General features: G+C 54.4%; 1 protein-coding gene across 1 annotated transcript in view; it reads left to right on the top strand.

Moving 5' to 3' along the window:
* Positions 1-12,143, top strand: part of Crocc2 (ciliary rootlet coiled-coil, rootletin family member 2) — a 57,874-nt gene that overhangs the window by 27,081 nt on the left and 18,650 nt on the right. Inside the window, 6 exon segments of the mRNA XM_040752995.1 lie at positions 852-979; positions 1,336-1,505; positions 2,450-2,626; positions 5,579-5,692; positions 8,269-8,412; positions 11,685-11,902. Coding sequence (XP_040608929.1) covers positions 852-979; positions 1,336-1,505; positions 2,450-2,626; positions 5,579-5,692; positions 8,269-8,412; positions 11,685-11,902 — 951 coding nt within the window.

The raw sequence follows: 12,143 nt of genomic DNA, 5'->3' as shown, positions 1-12,143 counted from the left end.
GTGCACCATGATGTCTACAGCAGTTTCCCATTTGTTGGCATTCCAGCCAAATCCAGCTAACCCCTGTGTAAGGTCATGGTGAGCATCCTGTCTCTGGCTGTGAGGGGTCTCTAGACCTGGGTGTGGTCTTTCCAGGGCAGAGTCAGCATACTTGGTCTTCCCCACCAGTCTCTCACTAACACCAGGCAGGGTTGCCTTTAACCCTTTGCTAATCTTGGGTGATTAATGACACTGCCTAGCTGTTGTTTGAATCTCCCTGGTCCCTGATCTCTCTTGGTAAGGTTAAGTACATTTCACGTGCTTTTGTCTATTTGATGTTTTCTTGTAACTATTCTTTTTCTCATTTTGCTGATTGACAGGAACTCTTTACATATGATGGATGCTTACCCCTATGTTTATATACTAAATACAGATTTTTTCCAATTCTGCCCTTTATCGCCTTCTTTTTTAATTTTTAAAGATAAGTTTTTTAAGTTAGCAGACAAAGTGATGGGTTTCATTACCCTGTTCTTTCCTTCCAACTTGATTTATCGAATTTATTCTCGCGAAAACTATCCTTCTCTCCTTTAAGTATATCCAGATCTGTTGGCCTCTTTGTTTTTTTTTTTAATTCTGACTTTCGTGTCAGGCTTATGAAGATTAAAATATCCTCTGTATTTGTTCTATTTTTATAGTTCTGAGTTATTCTACTGTGACTTGTTTATTTTGTTTTGTTTCTGGATTTGTTTTTTTTTTTAATCTGGCCTGAAACGTGTTTCTGTGTAGGACACAATTGATTCTTACATGTTCAAACTATGAGACACCTCAGGACCACGTGGGTGATGTGTCTGCTGTCTGATGCTTCTCCACAGGGCAGAGAGGGACTCTCTGGAGAATGGCCTCTTTGAGGCCCAGCAGCTTGCGACACAGCTGCAGACCCAGCAGAAACAGCTAGAAGGCGAGGCCCAGGCTGCTCGGCTCGCTCACAGGGCTTTGCAAGGTGCTGCAGTGGGTAGACTCTCCCTGTCCCCACCCCCAAGTCACTGTTGGACTGAACTCAGTCCCTATAGGTGTTGCTTCCCCCACCCTGGACCCTGTATGGGAAGACCCAAGGGCCTGGCGTTTGTGTGACCTCGAATGATGTGCAGGGGGTGCCCCGCCCATCCTGCCCATGGCCAACTTTGAACTCAGCCCTGAGGTGCAGCCACAGGGTTGGTATGGTGGCTTCCTGCCCTGTACCCATTCCCAGTATCCACGTCCCCACCTGGCCTACCCACCATGTGCTAGCAGCCATGTCTTAAGTGGGTGATCTCAAAGGACAGAGGGCACCAGGATGACACGCCCGCCATTTCGCAGTGGACATGGAACACCTGAAAAGCGACTGGGAAGTCCGGGAGACACAGCTGCAGTGGGATCTGGGGCAGCTGCGGCAGCAGGCGGCGCAGCAGGGGCAGGAGGCACAGCTGGCCTTGGAGCACCAGGCGCTGGCCCACAGAGAGGACCTGGCACGGCTGCAGAGGGAGAAGGTCTGTCTCCCAAGCGTCCTCTTGGCTGCTTGCCATGGGTCTGCATGTCTTCCCAACAAGCAGAAGTGGTAGAGCGGGGGGGGGCACTCTCCTGAGAAGGCCTTGTGCCGCATGGAGGAGGGGCAGCTGACCTGCAGGGAAGGCTCTTGCTTAAGAAGGAGCCAAGCCTGAGCACCCTTGCTTCAGGTTGATCGACAGAGACCAAACAGTCTCACACCTGTCAGGGCTGTACCACCAGGGTCATGTGACCCTGGAGGATTTGCGTGTTCTATCCCATTCTTCCATCACACATCTATCTGTCCATCTGTCCATCCATCCATCTGTCCATCCATCCACCCATCCATCCATCTGTCCATCCATCCACCCATCCATCCATCTGTCCATCCATCCACCCATCCATCCATCTGTCCATCCATCCATCCATCCACCCATCCGTCCATCCATCCATCTGTCCATCCATCATCCATCCATCCGTCTGTCCATCTGTCCATCCATCCGTCCATCCATCCATCCGTCCACCCATCCATCCATCTGTCCATCTATCCATCCATCCATCCATCTGTCCATCTACCCAAATATTTACCCATCCATATAGACACACACCCAACTACAGGCTATCCATAACATCCCTCCAAACACACATCCCTCTATCCGTTCCTTCATCTATGTGTATATCTACCTACCTGGGATCCTTCCATCCATCTATACACTTGTCCAACCTTATGTCCCTGCACCAGTGGCACTGGGTATGGAATGGTAGATGCTGAGACCCATAGAGGCCCTTCCCAGCTTCTTTTTGGGAATCTTGTAGAGAAAACAAAGGGAGGACTGGCAGCTGGACCACCAACCCCTAGTTCCTCAGGAGCTTTAGGTTTAGCTCAGAGCCTCAAGTGCCTGCCAGTCTCCCAGTCTTGACTTCATGACCTACCCTTTGCCTTGGCCAGGAGACCCTCAGTTTATCCCTGGCAGAGGAGAAAGAGGTGGCTGCCCAGTGGATGGAACAGCAAAAAGAGCTGGTGACAAAAACTACAGCTGAGAGGGAGGCTCTGGAGAGGGAAATTCAGAGCCTGAAGCAGGAGCGGGATGAGAGCCTCCTCCAACTGGAGCATGAGATGCAGCAGGTGATGGTGGCGTGGGAGCCGGGGTCCTTACCCACCTCACTCTCTTCTTGGCCCCAGCACAAGGGCTGCACTGAAGCCTCCCCGAAGCAGGTGCATCCTTTCATGATTGAAACAGCTTTGCACTGCCATGGGAACCCTGGTGAACAGATATCCACCCACCTACCCATCCATCCATCTACACACCCATCCATCCATCCACATGCCCACATACCAGCCATCCATCCACACATTCATACATCATCTACCCAACCACCCCTTTACATACATTTGCACATACACACACATGTGCACACACACATGCAGACATGCACACTTCTCCACATTTATACACTTTCCTTGCACATCCGCCCTCCTGCCCATCCATGCATGTGAATGTCCTTCCGCTCACTAACCCATCTTCCTTCTACTTACCTGACTATGCATCTCTCTTTCTGTGCTCACAGATCTCTACTCACATACATGACTATCCAGCTGTCCATCCATACAGCCGAGCATCCACCCATTAACTTTCCCAGGCATCCATCTGTTAATCTACCCACCGAGATGCCCTTCCGGTTAGCCACACATTCGGGTATCTACCTATGTGCCAAACTGTTCGTCCATGTGTCTGTCAACTCACTTGCCTGATCAGCCAGTCACCCCATCTGGAAGGACCAGTCACATGACTCTCATCCAGCCTGAGCATTCTTCCGTCCCACAGGTCTAGACAGTGGATCTGAAAGGTTACCCTTGAGCCCAGGCTTCTCCAAGGAACTGGGCTGTCCTAAAGAATTCACTGCTGAATGAATAGAGCCGACAGGCACACACAGGCAAGCATGCCGTCACAGTGAGCAAAGACATTCCCTCTCTGCACCAATCACAGATTGCAAGGAGAGGATAAGGGTGGCTGGAAGAGGCAGGGTTTATGAACAGACTGTATTTCTAATTGACTGTCAACATTCTAGGGTAAAAGCCTATTTGACTGGTAGGAAATCGAGACGTGCTCGTGCTGGTCTCCTGTCCGAAGCTACACAGTGTATGCTCTGGGCAGGGGAGCCATGATTTTAACTGCACACCTCTCTGTGTGCTGTGCTGGAGGAAGCTAAGGCCTTGCAAGAGGAGCAGGGTGTTGAGATGGGAGCAAGAGGCAGGGATGAGAGCATTCGGGAGTAACTGGGATGCATGTGTCATTATGGCCCCCAGAATCTGTGTGAGCTGCATGGCTAGGGCCGCAGAGGAGCCCTGAAGGTCCTACACACTAGGTTCAAGTAATGGAAACCAGGGCTATTTCCGAGCAGGAGTGATATGAAGGGGCCTGGGGTAGTGAAGCTGGAGTCAGGGAGAACAGAGAGAGCTTGGAGCGGAAGCCACACCTGTGGAGGATCCAGAGGCGCTTGGAACACAGTGACATCATCCCCATGGGCGTATGAGAAGATGCTCAGGAAAGCAACATATCTGGGGCATGGGCAATGGTCGAGACCCCCTGCAGGCCCTCACTGCATCTGAGACCATCACCAGGTCACACCAGGCCACAGCACCTATTCTCATCTGACTGTGGTTTCCTGGCCTGGCGAACAGCCCCGAGAGAGGAGAGTCAGTAGGAGGGGAACAGGCTAAGAAGATGGCTTCCAGCCGTTTCCCTGGACCCACAACATGACCACAATAACATTGTGCTCCAGTGCTACATATAGTACAGAAAGCCAGGCGTGTGGGCAATGGTCCCCACAGCGGCCAGTGGACTTCCCCTGGCCCTCTGCCTGCCCTGCCCGCTGAACCTCATGTCAACGTGAAGAAACAGTGCCCGGTGGGGAGGATCTGGCAGGCGGATCTGGCATACCTCCTGGAGGAAACTGACAAGTTCGGTCAGAAGGCAGTCTTCCGGAGACCGCAGGCAAGAAGAGGGAGTCTGCATGGATGGAGCCTCAAAGGAATAAGACAACTGGCTATTTTCGCTTTGCCCCATAGTGAGAACTTCGAGAAGGAAGTCAAGGTTCCAGGCCTCGAAGGTCCCACAGGCCAGGGGTGGGCAGGTTGCCATGGCGAATGAGGCAGAGGAAAGCAAGCATGGCTTCCCACAGGGAGGGGGTATGTGAGGAGCACTGGGTTGTTTGTTTTTGTTTGTTTTTTCAATTGCTCAAAACATGGAGAGTGGGGCTCTTGCCTCACCGCCTCTTCCTCAAAGACAATTGTCAGCCTTCAGTTCCTCTGCAACGCAACCCATCCCAGCTGCCAGGCATTAGTGCAGACAGCGAAGGTTGGGAGCGCAGTGGTTTACAGCTAAGCGCGGGTGCTCTCCAGCTACCCATGCCTCTCACCGGAGTGGCTGCAAGTGCGGGAAGTACCATGAGCCTCAGCTGGGGATTCCGTGGGAGGACTGGAGCGTCGGGAAGGCGCTGTGCTTGCTGCTGTAGCTTTATCTCAGACATTACAACCGGGACAAGCCAGGGAGCCAGTCCGAGTCCACCTGATACATCCCAGTCCTAGCCTGTCTGTGTTCACCAACCAGGACTCACCCTGGGCTGGTCCAGGGTTCTTGGGGCTTCCCTGCCTGGCATGATCAATGATACAACTGGGTGAATCTGGGAGCTGGGTCTCCTGAGTCTGGCTGCTATGTCCTGCTCACGTCCTTGGTGAGAGATGGCTCCTTAGGGTATAGTGCTATCAGCGGCTTCTTCCTGATCACTGTAGGAAGCAGTACCCAGGATGATAGGGGGTCATGAGACACCACCCTGCCCAGTGAGAACCAGGCCCAGGGAAAGGTGGGAGCAGTATGAAGGATTGTGTTACCGGTAAAGGCCTGAGCTCAGGACCACCCCCTGCCCAGCGGCAGGGTATGCACAAAAAAGCTGGTGACCCTAGCAGGAAACTGAACATGCGCCATCCTGTTGTGCCTCAGAAAGGCAGCCCCGGCGATGCTGCTGAGCTCCCCAACTCCTCAGCTGCCTCACAGGCACTCTGTCTCCTCATGTCCAGGCAATGTCTCTGAAGGAAGCAGAGAAGAGCCTGCTGAGCAAGGAGCTCTCTGGAGCTAACAGGGAGCTGGAACGGACACGCCAGGAGGCCCAGCACCAGCAAGCACAAGCTGAGGTGAGCCCCACTGACAGCAGTTCCCAGGCAAGGGCCAGGCAACTGCCTGGTCACCTATGTCTGAGACAGTCCTGAGAGCTCCCAGGACACCCCCTTTCTGTCTGGCCCTACAAGTATATTCCCCATTTTGTGTCTTCCCGAGTCACGTGCCTTCCTGGTGCCTCCAAGTTTCCTGCTGGAAGAAGCTGGTATCTCAAAGGCAGGAATAGCTCAGTGATTATGACTGTCTATGCCCCGAGGCCTACAGCACCGGGACTCTTCTGGCCTGGTGCTCCCGGCAATCGGAGTTGATCAAGACTAACAGGAGGGCCAGGCTGGACCGTATACTGGACAGCAACAGCCGGGAAAGGGGTAGACCCAGGCCTGTGTCCCCACCTTCTGATCCATGCAGCATAAGCCTTGCCTACCTGTGCTCAAGCTTGTTCCAGTAAAGCCCGGTTGTGAGCGGGCACAACTACTCCTGTCTTACTGTTGGACATGGCCTCCAGGGCGGAGCTGAGGCTGTCCTTGTGGCCAGTCTTTGACTACTGGAGATCTGTTCTTGTTGCCCATGTGGGCAATGAGAGAAGACCACCCGATTGGAATGCGAGGCGTGTGTGCAAAGGTGGCAGACCTGTGGGGAGGGCGCCCTGGGGACTCTGATGGCAGTAGGTAGGCATTGGTCCCAGTGCTGTGTAGTAGTAGGAAATGGTGTGGCAATTAGGTATGGCCTCCCCCCGGTACACATACTCTGACCCCCACCACCACGGGATAGGACAATCTAAGTGGTACCCAGGCTCTGGAAGCTTCCACCTTGCTCCTATGCCCCCTGCTCTGTCTGCTTTCCCCCAGCCCCTCGAGAGGGCTGGACAGTACTTCCCTGGCACAGGCCTGGAGGGGTCTCAGTCTGTGGCTGTGTCCTTTCCACGCTGCCCTTACCAGTCTCCGCCCTATGGGCAGGAAAGCATCCAGAGACCCTGGGAGCTGCCGCCTCCCACTCATAGACCAGCCTCTGCAGGAGCCAGAACTGGCTTCTGGAGGCTTCTCTCATGCTGGCCAAGTCTCCCCCTGGGCTAGGGACCAGGCCTTCCAGCCAGCTGGGCTCCTCGGGGAGCTCATTAAGGGTTCTTTTGCCACCTCAGCTTAGAAAATGGAAATTAAAACCCGCTGAGAGAGGGGAAGTACAGCCAAGGAACCCCAGCGGTGGGGTGACATGGCACTGAGCCACTGATGGGTGGAGGGGCCTGTTGGCCTGAGTCATCGCTGCCTCTAGGAGCTGGTCCCCAATATTCACAGTGAACTGCAGCCTCCTTGAGCAAGCATTTCAGGACCATGTGGGCACAGAGCCATGACCTAGGCGGCTCGTGCCCATGGAGAAGGAAAGCAGGGTCCAAGGGGCAGAGGGAGGGGCTGGCTGATGGAAGCCTCTCTACAGCCATACCCCAGATGGTGGCCTGGAGAATGTATGTGTGAGAGTGGGGTCCCCACATAGCACCGGGGCCTCTCTGTAGTACTGCAGGCTCTGGAGAGGCCCTGACACCACTGCGAGCCCAGCTGTCCTGCCTAGATGGTTCCATGCCCAGCCTCTCAGCGCAGTAGCCTATCAGGGGGGAAAGAGTATTTTCTTCCAAATGCGGAGGACCTCGCAGTCCTGGGAAAGAACCTCATGAGGCCTGGGATGAGGCCCAGAGTGAGTGGGGAAGAACCCTGACCAGGGGCTGCACTGGGCCGCGTCAAGGCCTTGTCTGTGGACAAGGAGTGCTTCAAAGTCAACCCAGGAGGGGTGCCTAGAGGACCCCAGTCTCCTTTGGGCGCTGAGCAGCCAACAGGAATAGGCTGGAGTGTCACGGAACAGGGCTGTGGTGTAACAGGACAGCAGTCTTGGGCAGCACTGAGTCCACAGCACTATACAACTGCAAAGCTATGACGACATCATTCTGCGTATGTGACTACAGCACATGCATTTACGATGGCATGGTGGTGGATGCCTTGGAAAGTTCAGGAAACTGAGTGCCAGGTGGATAGGACGTCTGTGGGGAGCAGTGCCCGGTTAGCCCCTCACCGCATTTCTCCACTGAGATTTTGGCCTCCTCACCCAACACTGACCCAGCTTTGACATAGAGGATGCTGTGGGTCTCATGGCCTGGGGCTTAAGATGTTCCAGGTCCAGCCAGACTTGGAGGACTTGAGTGAGCAGAAAGCCTCATTGGGGCAGAGGTTCAGCCCCAGATCCATTGCTTGCCCAGGAAGCCCCACATGCTAGTGCCACTCGGGGCAGGACCTGTTCACTTGCTACGCAGTTGTTCCTGTCCCCTGTCATATAAAGGGTGTAGGCTAAACAGGAATGGTAGGCAGAAAAGGACACCTGAGCCCCACCCAACCAGGCCATGCCTACTCACTTGCCATGATCTGACTGATGGCTTGGGAATCCCAGAGGAAAGGCAGAGAGACATGAGCAGGGGACGTCAGAGCCCAAGCTCTCTTTCAGGTGGGGCACTATTCCCTGAGGAGCATTCATCCCACACGCTTCATCTCGTGGCCTGGCAGTCAGGCCTCAGACCAACCTCCCAGAAACCCAGTGATCTCCGTATCCTCAGGCCACCATCGCCACCATGACCAAAGAGCTGAGAACTCTTCAGGTCCAGTTTGAGGAGGCCATCTCCACCCACCAGAGGGAAGCTGAAACTCTGAGAGAAAAGCTGCGGGAGACAGGAGCCGAGCGGAGCAGTGTGAGGAGAGAGGTGAGGAGATGGGTCTCTTGAGTATAGGGAAGAAAGAACTGCTTTGAGAGCAAAGATCCAGGAGAAAGGAGGGTATCACAAGACCAGCAAGAGTCAAACAGACTGCCCCATTTGGCCATGGCCTGGCCTAGCAGAAGAAGGCTTTATTTCTTGTCCAAAGTGGCATATTTGGCTGTAAGAGACTCGACAGGACAGAGCAGAGCCACTGCTGAGAGAAAGCAGAGTTGCTGTTGCTTGCTACAGGTGGATGTGAGGCCCAGTCATGGCTACCGCCAGTCCTGCCTCATCCCAGGAAGACCACAGAGGCTGGCTACCCAGGGCACTAGCCATGGACAACTGATCAGAACCATGGCACAGACTCCAGGGTCTCCCCAGCCTAACCTTCATCTCTACATAGTTCTGAGACCAGACGTGAGACGCAGGGAGCTGTCATTGTACAGTGACCTCCCCTAAGCCTGCCTGAGAGGCCACTGTGACACAGGGGTGGGAGATGCTGTCTAAAACTGTCCACCACAGGAATCCCACAGGGAGTTAGGGTCGGCCTGCACAGGGGACTCTGTGCTGGATGGCGTGTTGTAGTGGAGTACTCCTTAGTGGAGTGCCCAGGGCAGAAAGGCAGGAGAAGGAGAATGGCAGGGGGATTTTCAGGGGCAGTCATGGGCCCTGATGCTCACACAGAGACTCATGATCACAACAGGCTGGGGGACAGCCTTGGGCGGGGCCAGAAGAGGCCAGGGCTAGGCCAGGCAGGGGCCCAGCAGGCAGGCAGATGGAAAGGTGTTTCTGAGGAGTTCTGACAGGACTTGGGGGCGCCTGGGAGAGGCAAGGGCAGGAGGGTATGTGGATTGAGGATGGAGGGGGGTCATCCAGAACCCAGGTGGGGCCTGTGGGGACAAAGCGGCCTCACAGCTTCTGGGCTGCGTGCCAAGGCTGGCAGGCAGGGCAGCTGGCCTGGTGTGGTGAGGGGAGGGCTCTCCCTCCCAAGCACACCCCAAGGGGCCGGCCAAGAGCCCGGGAGAGGAAGAGAGCATGACTGAACATGACGGGCTGTTTATATTGGCCCCGAAGAGAGCAGGCTCCTTCCAAAAGATTTCAAAGCCGAGGCCTGGTCAGCGACCACATGGAGGAGCAAAGTGTAATTTCAAAACTGGGGGCAGAAAGAGAAGGATCTGGGGAGGGGGACTCTTTGTTCTGGCCACATGGAGGGTATGGACATCACAGCAAGGTCCAGTTTTTGGTAAGAAAACCCCCCAGAAAGTGATAAGGGTGAGGGGGGTCTGAGAAGGTGGGGAGATAGAAACGCCCCCAGAAAGTGATAAGGGTGAGGGGGGTCTGAGAAGGTGGAGAGACAGAATGGAAAAGAGAAATGATTGCAAACGAGTGTCCCAGGTGCCAGGCTGGTTCTGAGTTCCCCCACTTCCAACTGGAGGAACTTTCACGTTCTCACAAACCTTCCTGAGGTTCATACACGTGCAAATATGCACATGCACACACAAGCCTGCGTGTCGATGCCTCCCATTTGTATGCACATGTGTGCAGACCTCATGCAACTTAAGACAACACACATGTACGAACACAAACGCGCACTCAGTGGTATGTGCACGCTAAGCAATATGCATATGCACACCCGATGCGTTCACACACATGCAGTGATCACATACAAAAGCACAGACGGACATGGAGAAACACATACACGTGTATGTAGATGAATAGCAAATATGTGTATAGTTAGACGCACACCTATCATACATGTGTAAACATACATTCATATGCATGCACACATATCCTTTGGGTGTGCACCAAAGCACACATGAATGCCTTCAGCTCATGCATGCATGCATGCATGCACACATAGGCTATCCCACTGCCACCTCTCCCCTGCTTGCCCTGCTGCCTTCCTCCCTGCAGCGCTCTGGAGTTGCCTCCCTGCAGGAAATTTCAAAAGAGACTGTTTATACAACTTCTAGTAAAGAAATAATTATTATAATCACATTAAGCGATTTGGCTGTAAAATTCCTGCAAAAGGGATGGATGTCCTCAAGAGGCGGTGGGTGGGGGTGCTGGACAGCGGGGAGGAGGTGGCCTGGCAGCAGGGGGGGCCCTTCCCCCATTTGTTTTGCTTATTTCCATCTCCCCTACTCCGGGAAATGAGTGCAGCTCCTTTAATGATGGACAGGCCCTTTCCCTGGTCCTTGACCTTCTGGGCGGATTCTGCTGAGCTCAGCGGAAAATGCTCCGCACGGTTGTGGCTCCCACATGTGGGGGGTGGGTGGGGAGCAGTGGGGAGGCCCTGGCCCTTCCCAAAAACAGAACAACAATAACAGCGGGCGGACTCTGGAGCCAGGCCGGCCGGGGGGCCTGGACAATGTCCCGTGAAAACAGCTAGCAGAGAGGGGTTTGCTTTTGGCAAACCAGTCACCCAGCATCACTGAGTTCTTGTGGCTTCCTCTCTCAACATGTCCCTGCTGGATTCCTCCACCTCCTCCTCAGAGACACTTGAGAGCCAGGATGCAGCACTCTCTGAGGCTTCTGGTCAGCGTTGTAGGTTGGGACTGGGAGGCCTCAGCAAGTCCCTGCCCCATAGCCTGGGAGTTGAGAATGGACTCTCCCTCTTCCAGACTCTTCCATATAGAACCTGGGTACCAGAAATGCTTCATGCTCCAGGGCAGGAAACAAAGATTTGGTACCCCTGCAGTGTGCAGGCACTATCCCTGTTTCCAGTGTGATGGGTCACCCTGTGGGCCATGGGTGATGAGATGAGAACTTACACACATGACCCCTTGCCTTCCCTGAGTCAGCTCACAGAGGTACTAAGAGGCCTCCCTTATGTCTGAAGGTATCCATGCTCCTATGGGTTGAGCCCTGCCTTGAAGACTCTTGTTTCAGCAATGGAACAGCCTGGCCTGGGATGCCCTGAGTCTTCCAGAGAATGTGAAGGGCACAGGGTGCCTGAGCTCCGCCTCTCCCAACCCCATCTCCCCCACACTATTAGGAGAAGGAGGCTGGAGGGGATGGTTGCACTCAGGGCTTTGTAGTGGCTGATGCTAAGGCTGCTGACCCACTAACCACGTAGTTATCAAAATGGAGGAGTAGGCCCTGGGTGAGCGGGTAGGAAGAGCTATCAGTAGTCGAAGCTGATGTGTGGACAAAGTCATGCCCCAGGAAGGCCCTGATCCACCCACATCTCACAGTTCTACAGCGTGAACATAGAGCAGAGTCAGTCCCGGGCCCGTGGTCCCCAAGCTGGTCACCAGAGCATGTTTCTCCCTTAGGCTGAGGGTCTTCAGGCACAGCTGAACATGGCCCATGAAAGGTTGGCTGAACTGCGCCAAGAGCTTCAGGACAGTGAGGAGAGTCAGCAGAGTCTCCGCAGGGAGGCCTTGGAGGCCCGCCGGGCACTGGACGACGAGGCTCAGGAGAAGGATGTGTTGCAATCCTCCAACACCAAGCTGCGGGCCACCATCCACAGGGCCGAGCAAGAGAAAGCCAGGTATGGCAGGATATGGCAGGTACCCTGCAGAGTAGTTATGGGAGGAGCCTGCAGCCCTGCTATTCGATCAGGTCATAGTGAGAGGGCATGGCAGGGGGTAGTCTACTAGTCTAGAGCTCGACCAGGAAGACAGTGAAGGTGACCTTCAGATGCCCAGACTAAAATGCCTACAAATGCCAGCCTACTCAGGGAGGCTGGGAACCAAGCCAACAAGTTCCTATCCTCAAGGAGTTCCCATCCA

The sequence above is a fragment of the Mesocricetus auratus genome, unplaced genomic scaffold, assembly GCF_017639785.1.
Source record: "Mesocricetus auratus isolate SY011 unplaced genomic scaffold, BCM_Maur_2.0 Super-Scaffold_100010, whole genome shotgun sequence".
NCBI lineage: Eukaryota > Metazoa > Chordata > Mammalia > Rodentia > Cricetidae > Mesocricetus > Mesocricetus auratus.
The sequence above is the reverse complement of the archived record's forward strand: the minus strand, read 5'-3'. Positions and strand labels throughout refer to the sequence as shown.